At 44.8% G+C, this 17578-nt stretch overlaps 2 protein-coding genes across 4 annotated transcripts in view; one reads left to right on the top strand and one right to left on the bottom strand.

Annotated features, from left to right (window-relative positions):
- Nucleotides 1-4419, top strand: part of Nkiras1 (NFKB inhibitor interacting Ras like 1) — a 44272-nt gene extending 39853 nt beyond the window's left edge. The window contains exon 4 of the mRNA XM_036199014.1: nucleotides 4208-4419. Coding sequence (XP_036054907.1) covers nucleotides 4208-4252 — 45 coding nt within the window. The 3' untranslated portion in view covers nucleotides 4253-4419. The remainder of the gene's footprint in view (nucleotides 1-4207) is intronic.
- Ube2e1 (ubiquitin conjugating enzyme E2 E1) overlaps nucleotides 1-17578 on the bottom strand; it is a 56144-nt gene that overhangs the window by 26910 nt on the left and 11656 nt on the right. The gene's annotated exons all lie outside the window — the stretch shown is intronic.

The raw sequence follows: 17578 nt of genomic DNA, 5'->3' as shown, positions 1-17578 counted from the left end.
CTACACAGAGATGTGTGTGCACACACATGCATATGTTACAGGGGTTTTCCAGCTGCCTGACATGGGTGCTAAGAACTGAACTCCTCTTCTACAGGGCAGTAGCACTCCTAATTGCTGAGCCTTCTCTCCTGCAGGGGCCTGCCATCTTAATCAATATGCCAAACCAATGACTAACTAGTCTTTTCTACTAGACTGAACTACTTAATACCCTATTGTTTAACAGACAGAAGGAAAGCAGCAGTGAGTACATGGCTCTCGGCATGGTCCTGTCACCTGCCCTGGGGAGAGAGTTCAAAGCCAGCAGAGTAGTATGTGCTATTCCAATCGCTATCTGCTGTGTGCCGAGAGAGGAAACTCTTATACTTCTCTAGATCCGAATGTCCTCATTTGTGAAATGAGGAATCAAACTAAATATAGCCCCCCTTTCTTTTTAAAAACTTCCAAGAAAAGCTAGCATCTTTTAGAAAAAGAACTAAAGTTTGTTTTCACTGAAATACTGTGTAGATTTGTACAGAACAGTTAGATTCTCTTTTTAATGTAATCTCTATTCCTTCTCTAGACTGAGGCTCCAACATAGCCAGGCCAACTTTCCTGCTATGTATTCCTAACACAGCACACAATTCTAGCATTCAGAGTGGATACATCTGGGTGAAGGCTTGCGAACAGTAAGGGAAACAAGAAAAAGTTTATATAGCACAGATTGCATTTCCCAAACTGCACAGGTAGGTAGTTCATTTTACTCACTGGTTATTTATTTTAGATATTCCTACTTTAGTTACAAAGGCAGAATGTAAAGCCTTATTCAACCTAAGATGTTACAACTTCATGCCTCTCCAACCTCCATAGGACGGGTCATTCCCAGAAGCACTACTTCAAAACAACACAAACCCAAACCACCCACTGTGTAAAAGGAAGAGGGAGGGAAGAAAGAGCTCACAGGAGGAAACGGAAGAGGAGAGGAAGATCAGAGAGGAAAAGAGGAAGGGAGACATCACAGCATTCCTAAAGCTAATTTCCCCCTAAGAAATGGTATCTTACCTACACCGTGGCTAGACAGTAAAAGCAGCCGCTCAGATGGTTAGAAACAGCTAAAACCTCAAAGGAAACACAAGTTAGCCCTCCCTCTTTCTGAATGCCTTCTATTTCCATGTTTGTTTATGTAGATTAACTACAGAGCAACATACCAAATTTAATGTTGCTTCAATTCACAAGAGCTCTTCAAACAATAATCTACAAATTGGTGCAGCTGTGTCCTTCACCCTGAGGCTCTCCTTTCTTTTACTTCTGTGGGGAGGTCTTTATTCACTCTTGCAGGACTAGGTCTGCTCACACCCTTCAGCCTCTGCCTCCTGAGGGTGCCATCGCACCTGCCTTGGCAGTGCTTTTCTAAGAGCTGAAAGATGGGTGGAGCTGGGGTGTAACTCAGGTATAAAGGCATAAGCACAGGCTGCCTACCATGTAGGATCCTGGGCTCCATCCCTCTCTCTCTCTCTCTCTCTGACACACACACACACACACACACACACACACACACACACACAGAGAGAGAGAGAGAGAGAGAGAGAGAGAGAGAGAGAGAGAGAGAGAGAAGGATAAAACAAACTTTAGTTAGGAGGCTTTAAGGACAGGTGGCACCACACCCAGCCTTAAAAACATTTTTCCTGATTTACTTTATATGTGTGCACCTGAGCTGAGGTTCGACGACACTTTGCAGGAGTCGGCTCTCTCATTCCAGCATTTGGGTCCAAGAAACTGAAATCAGGAAACAGGGTTTGGTGGCAAGCTCACTTTCACTGAGCCACCTTCTCTGGCCTGTGCCTTGGTTCTGGCTTCTGAGTTTTGTCTTGGTGCAAATGGGTGAGCTTCCCCCCTGGATATGGCTCTAGTGGAGTGGGGTCCTTGAGCTGTTTTTGACTAAAGCATTCTTTCTATAGAACAGACAGCAGCCCAGGCTGAAGCCACAGCACTGACATGAACTGTAATGCCAGAACTGCTTCAAGTAAGCTTGTTCACTATGTAAAACCTAGAAATGTCAATTCACTTAGCTACTCACTCTATCCTTTCGACTACAAAGCAACTGAAGAAGTGAATTAGTTATTTTTTCTGTTCCAAGGAATTATCACTAAGCCCTAAAATAAACCCAATGTTAGTTCACCTTAATTTTAAAAATTAGAAACCACATAACTTCAAAGACAGAAGAGTGGAGTGAGTGTATCTTATTTTCAGAGCTTTCAGGAGGTAGAGCAGAGTCAGACAATTGCTTATCCCAGCACAGTTCCATGCCAAACCACCTACCCTGGCCCAGTAGCCTCCAAACTCATGTTTGAAGCATGCTCTCTTCAGGAGACATAAACCTTGAGAAAGGACCAGAGCACTGGTTCTCACCCTCCCTAACGCTGCAACCCTTTAATACAGCTCGCTCCTCATGCTGTGGTGACCCCACCATACAACTATTCTGTTGCTACTTCATACCTGTGATTGTGCTACTGTTGTGACTCATAATGTAAACATCTGATATGCAGGATATCTGATATGTGACCCCTGTGAAAAGGTTATTCGACACCCCCCCACCCCCCCCCCCCCCCCCAAAGGGTCACTCACAGGTTGAGAACTGCTGGACTAGATCCTGGCTGGGTTTCACACAATGGCAAAGACACACTGGCTGGCACCTAGAAAGCTCTCAATATTATAGCTGATATAGTTGAAGAAAAATTTCCTTTATAAAAATATACTATTGTAATACAGAACAAATTCTAAGAAAACGTTATCCAATTTCTAATCCCAAAGAGTTTTTCTAGTATCAAAGAGAACGGAGGACAGACAGCTTCTGTTGTTTTCTTTTCCATGAAAGGCTGCCAGAAGTTCTGGCTTAGGTCACAGCTGAGACTGGAGGGGAGGAGGGGCAACAGGCTAAGGAGACAGGCTACATACTTGTGAGGACAGGGAGATAGTGAGTCATGACTGTCCACAGTGTGCCCTCTGCAGGAGGAAGTATCCACCCAGGGTTCCAGACTCACAGGAGGGAGACCTAAGTCCACACTCTTAGACCCTAAACCAAAGAAAATGAGCCTAAAGACATTCCAAACAATATTCTGAATTGTGAAGCAAGTGTTATCCTGTTAAGTCAGCTTAAAAAAAGCTCCCATTTTCTGATGTGAAACTTTTGGCCTCTTAAATCAACCTTAATTATCTCTAAATACAGAACACAACTTGTGTAAAATGTAAGAAATTATTCTCCCTCTACCTTTGATAACAGCCCATTTCCAGACACCTATCTTCCCCCATCCTACAGTATTCAGGGTTGCTGAGGAGAGCTTTTAGACACCCTGAGCTGTCTTAGTCGCTATTAATTGGTATCTTCCAACCTGGCTAAACTAATTTTCTAAAAATGGGAGAACACAATTTACCTAAAATTTAAAAATCAGATTAAATTTATTACTATACTTGTTTACCAAACACTAACACTTTGATTCAGTTAAGGTTCATAGCATACAACTCATAAAACTTACATCCACAAAGTACACAATATCTCCAGTGTACTCACTGCAGAGAGATAAGAAAGTTCAGGAGAATAAAGCTAAGGGAAAAAAGAAGCCATTGAACAAGGACACTGAGAAAGGTAGTGTGTGTGTGGCACGGCATGGAGACAACGCAACCACTTGTCCCAGGCATACTGACTACTACAGCCTTTCAAGTCTTCATCACTGGTGACATGACAGGGTGGGACAAGAAACAGAGGCTGTGTGCGTGCGTGCGTGCGTGCGTGCGTGCGTGCGTGTGTGTGTGCGTGTGTGTGTGTGTGTATGCAATGGCTGAGATCCTATCACCCTGTGGTCTCATCAGGGGATATTAGGAGACTTCATGAACACCATTCTGAAAGGCTGCTTCCTTAGAGGCAAACCTGGCTCAAAGGAGCCTACATTTAAGAACTGAAGAATTAAAGTATCAGACACAGTTTTTAAATAAAATGTCCTATGATTCTGGACCTATTGTTTGGCTAGGGCTTCTCTACATGTAAACCTATCTATGCCCGCAGACACACTATCAACAGCTTTCTTTTCCTCTTCCTTCTCTGCCCACCTCCTAGATCTCTTTGCTTTCTCAGCTCTGGTTCCTTACCTCTCAGGAGCTCAGTTCAGACCTTTCAGCTGTGAGCCAAGCCCCCATGGTGAGCCTATTATCATGATGACTATTATTATTTCCCTAGTTTAATCTCCTCTGGACCCGATTGCTGCAGACCTGTGAAGTCTAGACCAGGACAGGAGCAAGAGTAGAGGTCACGACACTACACCAGATGCCTGAGGGGGAGATGAGAGTTACAGTAAGCTCACACCCTTCTCTGGTCACTAGTCTCAGGCTGAGAGCATCTGAACACTTTCTCTACATGGACCGACACACTCGATACTCAGTTATAATTTTAGTCCAATAAAGTGTTGTTTTCCGAATGGTGGCTGTTATTCTCATTTATTTACCAGCAACTGCTTCAATCAGTGTCTGCAAACAGTCAGACGAGCTGTCTTCATGAACAATCTGATCTACACAAGGTTAATCACTGGGCAAACCATATATTTTCTTAAAAATCAAGACAATCAGCCAAATATTGCAATATATGTCTATAATCCTAGCACTTGGGTAGTAGAGACAGAAGTACCACAAGTTCAAGATCAACCTAGGCTATAATAGTAAGACTGTCTAAAAATACTAACAAACTGAACAAACAAAAACCCACATGTAAAATGTTCAAGATGTGTTTTGTGGTGGACACCTTTAATCCTAGCACTTGGGAGGCAGAGGTAGTGGATCTCTGTGAGTTCCAGGACAGCCAGGGTTACATACATAGTAAGACCAGGATTCACTTTTAAGCGCCCAAATGGCAGCTCACAACCATCTGTAACTCCAGTTTCAGGGGATCTGATATCCTCTTCTGGACTCCTCAGGCACCAGGCACACAAATGATACACATATATATTCTCTGGCAGAACACTCATATACTAAAATAAGACTAAACAAATCTTTAAAAGAGCTAAACTTGTTTCTAAACGATAAGACCATAGCTAAAGAGCCAAGCTTTGGCCACTTTCAACTTGAACATTAATTAACTAATTAATTAAATGACAACTACTGCAATTTGCATAATTCTAATTTTCTTCAGTATTTTCAGGTGGTAGGTACAATAAACACTTAAAAACAAAACAAAACTAGAGAGGCACATGTTTTTAACCCAAGCAGGTATACCTATGTGAGTTAGAGGCTGACCTGATCCATAGTTCATTCTAGGCCAGCCAGGGACCCCATTTGGGGGGGGGGGAGGTGTATGAAATTCTTAAAAAGTAAGAACATTCTATCTATCTATTTTTTTAAGATTTATTTTTGTTCTTTTGTGTATGAATGCTTTGCTCACATGTATGTATGTGCACCTTGTTTGCTTGGTGCTTGCTCAAGAGGCCAGAAGAGGCACCAAATCTCCTGGATCTGGAGTTACCAGATGGTGTGAGACAACAGGATCCTGGGATTTTAATTCAGGTCCTCTGCAAGAGCAGCAAGTGCTCTTAATCACTGAGCCATCTCTCCAGTTCCAAAATGTTGTTGTTTGGGGCCTGTAAGGTGACTTAGTGCCTAAAGGCACTTGCCACCAAATTACATGACCCGCTAGAATAAGTAAAAGTAGTTTAAAATTTTTTAATTAAAAAACAGAAGAACCCACTTGGGAGGCAGAGGCAGGCAGATCTCTGTGAGTTTGAGGCCAGCCCGGTCTACAGAGCCAGTTCCAGGAGAGCCAGGACTGTTACACAGAGCAACCCTGTCTCGAAAAAAAAAATCAAAAATAAATAAATAAACAAAAAATCAACACCTTACAAAACTTAGGTGTAGCTGGGCTTATGCGTTTAATCCCAGCATTGTGGGAGGCAAAGGTAGGTGGATGCTCTACATAGCAAGTTCCAGGTGAGGCAGGCATACATATTGAGACCCCATCTCACCCCCCCCAAAAAAAACCCCTCAAAAACTCAGGTCTGTTAGAATGACAAATATAAATAAATGGCACACAAGGGGTTGGGGACTTAGCTCAGTGGTAGAGCGCTTGCCTAGCAAGCGCAAGGCCCTGGGTTCAATCCTCACCTACAAAAAAAAAAAAAAAAAAAAAAAAAAGAAAGGAAATAAATAAATAAATAAATGGCACACAACTGCATGTAATTCTATGTATATAAAATCTATGTGTATATATAGTACATACATATGTGCACATATGTGTGTGTACGCATAAAATGTCACACAAGCTGTATGAATAGAGTGAGATCACCTCAATGCTCTTTTGGCATTGAACCCAGCCAGGGTCTACTACACCCCAGCCCCAGTGGAGGGCCATTTTTAAGTAAACTCTGAAAACTAATGGTAGAAGCTGGGAGAGGGAACATTACAGAGAGCAGACTGAGTCCGTGCAAGTGAATGGGAGAAGAATAACATGGGATAGAGGGTTTGCACCCTATATAAGGAGTTCTGAGCACTTGGTTCTTGACTTTTGAGACAGTGTCTCACTTAACCGAGAACAGCTTCTAACTTACTGTTACCAAAGATGCTCTTGAACTTCTAATCCTCCTGCCTCTGCATCCTGGGTGCTGGGCGATCTAACTCAGGGTCTCTGAGTCATGGCTCCAGCTTTGAGGACTTTATTCTATTTTATTTTTTGGTTTTTCGAGACAGGGTTTCTCTGTGTAGCTTTGAGCCTTTCCTGGAACTCACTTGGTAGACCAGGCTGGCCTCGAACTCACAGAGATCTGCCTGCCTCTGCCTCCACCACCTGGCCTGAGGACTTAATTTTAAAGAGAGATGGTTCCTACATTTTCGTTTGATACATTTACTTACTGTGTGTGTGGGTGCAGGGAAGGGATGCACGTGTGGTGGTCAGATATCAAACTTGCACGTAGATTCTCTTCTTGTACGTGTAGGTTCCAGGGATGTTACTCAGGTCGTCAGGCTGAACAAGCTGCCTTTACCCGCTGAGCCATCTCACCAATCTCAAACCACTGGCATGGGGGCACAGATCTTAACCCTAGCACTCAGTAAGTAGAGTCTGACAGAACTGTGAAATCCAAGCTGGTCAGGGCCACATGGTGAGACCCTGTCTAAAACTAGAAAACCACTTCAACAACTAAACCTACACTAGAGGACACCAGAGGGCTGTGGCCACTCTGATGAAAACCCATCAGTGCTCTTACAACTTACATATAGTTCTGCATATGAGTGCAGCTGAACACAGCAACTCCAAGTGAGGTTCACAACTCAGAACCACAAACATACCAACAGTGCACAATGGTAAGGCATGAGTCTTTGAAGGGTAGAGATCAAATCTGTAAACATCTCCTACTTGGGATAGGGACTTGGGTTAGCCACTTAATCACTGAAAGCACTTCTATAAAATGAGAACGACAGCCACACTGACACACTTCATAAGGTTAGCTGTTACCAGCAGCTAAGGTTTACTCTTTTGTGTGTCTGTTTTGAGACAGGGTCTCTCTCTCTCTACATAGCCCTGCACGTCCTGGAACCCACAGAGACCTGCCTGCCTCTGCCTCCCAGAGTATGTGATTAAAGGTGTGCGCCACCACACAAGGCTACTAGTTTTGTTCTGTTTTTAATCCTCACAACACAGACTATGAAGCTACCTCTTAAGTCTCTGAGGTGTCTAGAGTATCACAAATCAGGCCTTCTATTGCTCCCGTAGTCCAATTCCCTTCACATCAGATAAGGCAAGCTCACAATCCAGTGTGCTTTGACTGCATTATTACTGGGGTTGTTTCTGAGTAAACATTTATGTTTATACTCAACTTCTGTCCCCTTAGAAACCTGAACTGACATGCACCTGTCTATAGTAGGTAAGTGAAAAGTCCTCACCACAGTCCTTTCTGTAGTTGTTTAATAGTCCAGAGAGGGAAAAACAAAAACAACGAGAAGCTGGTCCTGCCGGGGAAGTGTGACACACCTGTGATACCAGCACTTGGGAGACAGAAACAACAGGATCATCAGTTAAAGGCTGTCTTTGGCTACACAGCAATTCAAGGCTAGTTGGGTACATGAGACCCTGTTCCAAAACAAAGCACCACTACCACCAACAAAAAAGAACATGATTTCTTTTTATTACTCTGTGTGTGTGAGTGTGTGTGTGTGTGTGTGTGTGTGTGTGTGTGTGTGAATGCTACATTAGTGCAGGTGTCTGCAGAAGCCAGATGGTGGCACCAGATCACTTAGAGCTGAAGTTACTGCAGTTAGTGAGCTACAGATGTGAGTGTTGGGAACTGAACTGAATTCAGGTCCTCTGGAAGGGCATCAAACACCCTAAACACCAAACTACCTCTCCAACCACAAGAAATGTCATTTCATATCAATGCAACACTACTAAAACGCACTACAACCACATTGCACATTGCATGTTGTCGTTTCTATAGCCCATAGCAGTTAGGGGCTGGAGGGATGGCTCAGTGGTTAAGAGCAGTAGCTGCTTTCCCAGAAGACCCAGGTTTCATTCTCAGCACCCACCTGGCAGCTCACAACTGTCTGTAACTTCCGTTCCAAGGGACCTGGCACCCTCACACAGACAAACATGACAGAACAGTTAGCATCTAAAGTTTCAAATACACATGAAAGAAGAAGGCTGCATCACTACTCCGGCACTGTCTTCTCACATGGGCTTCAACCTCCTGCAGGTCTCAGGCTTACCAACTGGGGACTCAGCTCAGTTGGTTTTGTGATCACCTAGTATGAGGCTGAGCTTGATCCCCAGCACTACATAAACCAGGCTGCACACACATGCCCCCCACCCCACACACACTGCATACCCTAGAACTGAGACTTCCCACTGTGCACTCCAATTCTTCCCTGTCACAGTAACCATGTCAGGATCAATGGGCACTCTGGCAAGCCGTCTCAGTTTCCAAGCCGTTCAAGTCTCTTGGTCCCTAGAGTCCTTGGTCCAGATGGGTAGGGTCATGTTCACTGCCCCAGCCTCTCTTGTTCTTACTCTAGAAGGCCAACCGGGGGATGCTTTTCAACTGCTGGACTCCAGCTGCCTTCATGGAAAGGGACAAACAGGACCTCAGGGAACCAGGACACAGGGATGACCAAGCACTGGCTCTGACTCAGTGCCACACATGCCTTACCAAGTATTTGCTTCTATCTAGCCCTTACGCTGAGGACATGAGCAGCACTGTATTTCCTGTCACATGTAGGGACACAAAGTTCTGGTAGCATGTATTCAATTATTGTTAAAGTTTCTAGATACTGCAGATACAAAACCAGATCTGTTCTGTTACACAAAGAAATGTCAGTAAAACTATTAATAACATTTAAGCCAGGCATAGTAACATACTCCTAAAATCCGGGCACTCAGGAAGCAGAGGCAGGCAGATCTCTGTGAGTTCTAGGCCAGCCTGGTCTACATAACAAGTACAGCTACCCTAGTTTTTAAAACTATCTCAAAAACTAAAAAATAAAAAACATAATGTAATAATAATATCTTTAATAGTAGGTGGCAGTGGCACACACCTTTAATCCCAGCACTCAGGAGGCAGATGCAGGAGGATCTCTGTGAGTTCTAGGCCAGCCTGGTCTACAGAGCGAGATCCAGGACAGGCACCAAAACTACATAGAGAAACCCTGCCTGGAGAAAAACAAAAAGCAAACAACAACAAAGTAGCAGCAGGAGTGCAACAATCTGTCATCTCGGCCGAGGTCACAGAGAACCAGGCCAGGTTACAGGTTACCGACCGCAGGCAGGGGCCCGTCTCAGCCCACTCACCCACAGCCATGTCAACAATGTCGAAAGCAGTGAGGACTTAGCTGGAATGACCAGCAAGCTGCTGCTTCACAGACGAATTCTCGTGATGCAGTGGTAAGTATTCGGTATGTTACACATTTTAAATTCTTTCAATAATCCCGAACCCTGCTTAGTGTGGCACATTCTTGTTGGGGACTGAACAATGCCCTCAATGGTTAGGCTCCTGAGATTAATATACATAAGTCTGGTACACAAAGTTTTTGTTGTGGTGTTTTTAAGCTTCATATCCCAGGCTGCCCTTGACAAAATTGTTCTTTGTTGCTGGGCGGTGGTGGCACACACCTTTAATCCTAGCACTTGGGAAGCAGAGCCAGGAGGATCTTTGTGAGTTCGAGGCCAGTCTGGGCTACCAAGGAAAGATTCCTTGGAAAGGCACCAAAACTACACAGAGAAACCCTATCTCAAGAAACAAAAACAAAAACAAAAATGTTTATTACACAGCCAACAATTACCCTATTTGGGTTCTCCTGCTTCCCCTTTAGGGAGGTGGGATTATGGGAGTGTACAACTTTATCAATTTTATTTGGTGTTAGGGATCAAACCCAGTTCTCTGTGCATGCTAAGCAAGTACTCTAGCCACTGAACTATTCCTTGGATCCAAGGTGCTTTTTTTGGTTTGGGTGGTGCTGGGAACTGAACTTAGGGCTTACAAGCACTCTAGGGCAGAACGATAATCAGCTGTGGATACATCATTTTTATTCGCTTCCTGAAAATTCAAATGCAACAAAGTATTTTCTGGCTAAGTAAACATGTTAACAAGAAATTTCTGAGAAAGCTGGGTGTAGTGGTGAACGCCTTTAATCCCAGCACTCGGGAGGCAGAGGCAGGTAGCTCTCTCTGAGTTTGAGGCCAGCCTGAGCTACAAATTGAGTTCCAGAACAGCCAGGGCTGTTTATTATACAGAGCAACCCCGTGTGTGGAGTGGGAGTTATTTAATAACTTCAGAGAACTCCAACTGGCTGGCCACAATTTTCAAGGAAGGGAACAGACTAGGATGAGAGAAAGACAGAAATTAAATGTGAACTGACAAAGATTCCAAGCACAGAGGAAATGTTACAAGATACATGGAGACTAGACTCCGCTCACAAAGCAACAGGAGAATATATATTTTTGAAATGCATCTTCAGACCAAACGGCAATAGGCAAATGTGACCATCTCAGACCTAGCATTCTTGCAGAGGCCTGAAGGGCATGGGGAAGCTTCAGAAATGGAAGAGGGCAGCTCCAGAGGGGCCGTCGGCCGGAAGTACAAACCTGTGGAAAGCAATGACAGTTGGATGGTAACAAGGCACTAAATGGAGAAAGGTCTCAGTGGTGGCTCTGGGAAAAGAAAATAAGACAGCACCAGCCATCATCAGCAGACAGAGGGAGACAATGGCCTCTAATTTTCTGGGTGCTAAGCCTCCACAGTAAAGAACACTTCTCCACAACTCCCTGCTAATGCACAGCTCATAGGGAAACTGAGTCAAGGAAGGGAGGGAGAGCTGGTCCTTCCCATCTGAAAACACTTGGCTGAAGGTCAGAATACCTTTACTTTTCCCACAAACACGTTTTAACTTGCAGGCAATATAGAATGCATGTCCACATACATAAGCAGGCAACAGTAACATATAGGAGAAAGTGTGTTCTGGGGGACACAGAATCCATGGAGAGGATGGACACCAATTCCAGGTGCCAGCTGGGACAAGAACCGTGTGGACTGTACTGCGCCAGCCTCACTGAAGAAGGCAGTGATGTGGCCATGGATGTTCCCCAGGCGGGCGGTGCCCACAAGACAAAGGGTAATGCAGCACAGCATGAGGCTGCAGCCCACTGCCAGGCTCTGTGCACACGTTACTATAAGCACTAAACAAATACTTATTTTGAAATATTTACTTAGGTTAGAGGAAAGTTATCACTCATGTTTTAGAAATCCTCTTGGGTGCTTATAATGAAACAAATGTGTTTTTTTTTTTGAGGGTCTTTTATGTAAACCAATTGAATGATCTTCTATTAGGAAAAATATACTCTAGTAAAGTCTGCCAAGAAATAAATTTTATAACACCAATTCCAGTAAATTATGTTTAAAAAGTGAAATGTATTCCCACAGAGATGGCAGGGTTGTGGTAATGGGAGAAATTTAAATTACTTTTGTAGTGAAAGCCCTCTGCAGACAGACACTTGTGGTTCCCCTTTCTATCTGTGTTCCTCAGGCAGCATCTAAGGATCTGTGACCCCAACTCCCATCCCCAAACATTTCCAAGTGTTACCCAAATGAATGAAATCAAGCAAGACCAAGAGTGCCTGCATAATGTGAAGTTGGTATGGGTGGCTCAAGAGAAAAAGAATGCTTACCAGGTGTTTTAGGACCCTGGGAAGCCAGGCATGGTGGCACAAACCTTTAAACCCAGTGCTAGGAGACAGAAGCGTGAGGACATCTTTAAGTTCCAGGCTACCTTGGTCTACAAGCTCCAAGCCAGCTAGGGTTACAGAGTGAGACCTTCTCTCAAAAATAAAATCTGGGGTGGTTAGGAGTGTGTACGTAAAGCTCTTCTAGAGGACCCGGGTACCTGCACTGGGAAGGTCAACACTACCTATAAAACTCTAGCTTCAGGGAATTTAACACTCCCTTCTGGACATTTTTGGGTGAGTACCTGCATTTATGTGGCATATATATTCATCCATTCTTATTCTCTCTCACACACACAAGTAAAAATAAATCTCACCAATAACTAATCACTTTTCTGAATAAATACAACAAAATCTTTTAATAGAGAAGAACAGAAACATCTTTTTATTTTAATTGAAAATCATCCCCTTTATTTTGTTATCTAACATGGATCTGTGTAATGTGGTCTCCATCAACCTGAAGGTGTGATGCCCACTGATTACTTGCTGACCTTCCTATGTGCCCACTAGGCATCATTTTAGACTTGGTGACCACTCAACTCGGAACACTTCCCAGGCACCATTTCTGATCCCTTCTTGGCTTCTATTAGCAACATCTAAATGTCAGCAAATGCTTCAGCTCCACTCAAAGAGCTCTCCTTTTATCCCTTTCAGGGTGAGCCACGGGCTTTTCCTAGTCACAAGACTCAGCACAGTGAGGTCTCCCAAATGGCTCCAAAATATTCCTGAGTTCCAATCCCCTGGATCTACCTTCTATTTGACACTTAGTTTGGATGCCTGGTGGGAACCAATCTCACACATACTTTGTCCGAGCAGTCATTTCCAGTCTGACCTGTACACACACACAGCCGGGCTCTGTGCCAGGTTCCTCATTATCACAAAAAGTCACCGCCATCTAGCCAACAGCAAACCCACAAACTGGAAGAGCCCTTTATGCCGCTGTCTCCTAACTCCCAAGTGCAACCCAAAGAGGTCCAGGTCTACTCCCTTCCCCACCTGTCACCTGAAACCCAGCACTACCCTCCACTCACGCCTTCCCCAACTGTGCTCCACATACCTGAAGGGGAAGAAAAGTCCTCACACCACTTCTAGCTTCAAAACCCAAGAAGGGCTTCCCCAACTCCTTACTGGACCTGAATCTCTTGGCTTCCCTCACTGGACCTCCGCTGGAATATTCTTACAGGACTTTTCCCTAGCTTCTTCCTTTCTTCTCAACTCTGAGGTCTTTGCTTAAGTACATTTACAAGCCTTCTGCAGGTAATCCCCCACCCTGCCCCCAGCCACTCAACGATCCTCTATCACTATACTCCATGATTTTCCTTCCTACCAGCCATCACAAAGTGTACAAATCCTTGACTTGTTGTCTGTACTGCCCACTGTGCTGGATAGTTTTTATGTCATCTTGATACAAGAGTCATCTGGGAAGAGGGAACCCCAATTAAGAAAATGCCCCTGCCAGGCTGACCTGTGGGCAAGCCAGAGTATTTTCTTGGTTAATGATTGATGTGTGAAGACCTAGGCTCACTGTAGGTGGTGCCATCACTATGCAGGTGTTCTAAGTTGTGTAATGATGCAGTGTAGTAGGTAGACATTCCAGCCTTGGCCTGGAAGTTCCAACCCCCACTGAGGCTTCGGTAATGGTCACGCCTACAAGGCGGGGCCAAGAGAGGACACTGAAGACACAGGATCGATTGAGATGGGAGGGATCTTTTTGGTTCCTGGACCATGGATGCTAGAGGTAGACTGAGCAGAATTCTCCAGAGAACACCGCCGGACTGCGCCATACCTTTGCCAGACCCTACAACCTACCTATCGCTTCATTTTTAAGTTATCCCACAATAAATAAACCTCCTTTTTAACTATATGAAGTGGCCTTAATAATTTCGCCAATATCTGGCACCCAACTGGCTACCCACTCCAATGCAGTCTGAGCAAGCCGTGAGGAAGAAACAAGCCAGATAGCAGTATTCCTCCCCGGTTTCCATTTCAGTCCCTGCGCTGACTTCCAGAGTGTGACCCCAAGTTGGAGGGTCTTTATCACAGCAATAAACACCTTAATTAAGACACTTACTAAAGTCCAAGTTTCACAGTAGACAAAAACTCTGGTTAAGGCCCTACCCAGCACAGTTCACTGCTTCAGCGACCTGATTTGATCATCTTGCTGCCACTCGGTACAATTATCAGATGGAACACATCTATTGTTTTTCCTCCTAGTAAGATTATCCCAAACTACCCGCCTCCCCTGGTTGTTTGAAACAGGGTGTCTCTGTGTAGCTTTGGAGCCTGTCCTGAAACTCTATAGACCAGGCCGGCCTTGAACTCAGAGATCCACCTGTCTCTGCCTCCCAAGTGCTGGGATTAAAGGTGTGTGCCACCACTGCCCAGCACAAACTACTTTTTTCTAGTTTTGTTTGTTTGTTTTAGAGGTAGGAATCTCACTCACTCTATAGCCCAGGCTACACCCAAATTCAAGGCAATCCTGCTTCAGACTCCCAAGTGGTGAATTAGAGTTATGATATTACACGTCAAGTCCAATGTCTTTTTCTCTACGATGTACTAGGGGTACATCCCACATCAATTTTCTATCTATCAGTTAGAAGAGGCACAAATGCCTAAGGTCTTGTGCAGTGGGTGGCAGTTCTGTCTATGACCTTGAAGCACCGCCCCTAGAGATGCAGCAGGTAGCTGCTCCACCTGCCTATGACCTTTAAGTGCATGCCCCTGGGAAGTGGCCTCACGGACCCTGAAGACCTGAGATGCAGGCAGCAGCCCCCCCTCGGTTTCTGGAGCCAGCACTAAGTCAGGCGGCCTGAACAGTGTTCCAGAACCTGCGACTATTCTGTTCTGTACAGCGAGTTTTCCCTAATAAATTCCTTTACCCATTAAACAGACTCTGGATTTCTCCCAATAGTCTTGACAATATTAGTGACCATCACATCAATGCTAAGAGCCCTCCTGAGACCACAACATTCTTTATTAAGGTCAGACAGGTGAAGTCTGATGTGATTCCAGTGGTCAAGCTGCTTCTGACACTACACAAAGCTAGATGACATCAGCCCCTTTCTTCTCATCTGCCATTTAGCCAACCTGTCACATGGAAGGCAACACATTCTCTGACAAGCAGACAGAACTGGGTTTTAACAACTCTGAGCAGGACCCTGTCCCAACAGCAAACTGAGGAACGCTTTCCGTTATCTTTTCAGGACAGTCTCATGCACTGTCCCAGCAGGGCGGGACACATCACCTTGGCCTTCCAAAGGCTTCCCTCCCTCCATGAACAGAGATAGGGATTCTGGAGAGCCATTCAGTCACGTGCATATGTTAAAGTAAGAGTGGCATGAATACAGCAGTTTCTGGAATATAGCAAGCCTCACACAGAGGCCTGGTGAGCTTCTAGCCTCCAAGAGGAGGAGGTTGTCCAGAGGGTGAGTAGGACGGCCGCACCAGGTGCCCGGCCTTTTGTTTCACTGGGGAGCATGGCTAGGAGAGGGGCTGAGTAAGAATGGGTTTCTTATGAAAGCCCTGTTTCACTTTACTGGTGACAAGGAGGGTATCAGATGTCTTTGGAGGGTTAGTCCCAGCACCTCTAACAACTGTTTGGACCAGCTTTAAGATACAGGAATCCAACTTACTTAGCATCCCTATTAGCAGTGCTCTTTGCAGGCAACTTTATAAAATGGAAACGTGCACCATAGATACATTATTTTCTCTATTACATTACCAGCCTAGTCTGAAGAACAGATCACATCTTTGTTTTGTTTTGTTTTAATCACCCTGACTGATGTCCAGTTCCTCTGTGATTCTGGAAGGGCCCAAACTGCCAACAATACTTGGGGCCTTTCACAGCTGTGAAACCCTTTGTGACAGCGATTTCCCCAGCTCCTCCCACTGTTTCCTACAGAATGTAAGAAGATGACTGGTCACCCATCGGGTCTATATTAGTCATTTGTGTCTGTTAATTTAATACACACTGATGATCTACCATTTCTCAGGCACCAGACATGGTGATACAGAACAATCCCCTTTTCTCAAGGAGCTTAAAGTCTCCCAGGAAAGAACAAGCAGGAGGTAGATCCTACTGCTCGTAGCTCTACATAGGGCTGGAGGCTCCGCCTCACCCACAAGAGATGCTTCCAAGCCAGGAGAGAGCTGTCCTACCACCAAAACTTCAGGCTGTCAGCTTTTCAAAGAAATGCTCTCTGCCAACAGCCTCAACTCCACACTCTACCACCTTCTTTAGAACTGTTTGAAAATGCTCCATCTCCTTCTTGCCCTCCATCCTTCTCTGTTTGCTTCCCCTCATGGTCTATAGAAAACACACTCATAGCTGGTACATTTTAAAAACTCAAGTGGCTGAAGTTCCTTCTCTTCTCCCAGAGCCTTGGTGGCTCCTCCTGACTCTTTGCTTCCTCCTTTTCCAGGGCTTCCGTCCCTACCTGTCCTTCATTTGCATAGACCCCGGGAACACAGTTCTATTTGGAGCTGCTATGAGTCCAGGGTTGCCTCAAACACATGGTCCTCCTGCCTTAGTCTTCCCTGTGCTGTAACTAGGGTACGCAACCAGCTTTTAGAACGCAATCCCTAGTGCTCTCCTTCTTCCCAGCAAATTTCATTCTCTCTATCATCACAAAACTTTCAAGACTCACATAGACTTGCAAAGCTACCTCCAGCCTTGGGACCTCTGCTGAGACCCTTAGACCTGACTCCAACACACTAAACCACTGCATGGAAGCAGCATTCATTCACACCCTGCAATAGGTAAACGAAAAAGCACATGTCCTGGTTAACTTTAACTGTCATTCTGACAACCTCGAGTCATCTGAGAGTCTCAAGTGAGGAATTACCTAGATCGAACTGCCTGTGGGGACTGACTGTCTTGTTGATTGATACAGGAGGGCTCATCCCCACTGTAGGTGGCAACAATCCCTAGGCAAGTAGTCCTGGCCAGCAAACAGAACTCCTCTATGGCTTCTACTGTGTTTCCCTGGTCAGAGATAATGGACGCAGTGTGGAATAGTAGGCAGGCCTGCCTCAGGTTTCTAATGGAGTTCCTGCTCTGACATGTCTTAGTGATGGACTGTAATAAACCCTTCTCTACTCTAAGTTGCTTTTGGTCACAGTATTTGTCACAGCAACAATAAACTATACAAACATGAAGTTTTTTGGCTTTTGTTTTTACAGACAGTGAGTGTGCACTACACTACTCTCCCAATGTCTTCTGTAGCTCTGGAATCTTCAAACTGAAAAGTTAGGGGAAACACGTGGGGTCGGAATCAAAGACTTAAGTCATTGTCCTTGCCTCTTAGGACATTTTTAACCTACTTAATTTGCCTAATCTTACCTAAAAGCAGGCAGATCTCA

The sequence above is a fragment of the Onychomys torridus genome, chromosome 9, assembly GCF_903995425.1.
Source record: "Onychomys torridus chromosome 9, mOncTor1.1, whole genome shotgun sequence".
Lineage (NCBI taxonomy): Eukaryota > Metazoa > Chordata > Mammalia > Rodentia > Cricetidae > Onychomys > Onychomys torridus.
Note: the sequence above shows the minus strand (reverse complement) of the source record. Positions and strands in the feature narration are given on the sequence as shown.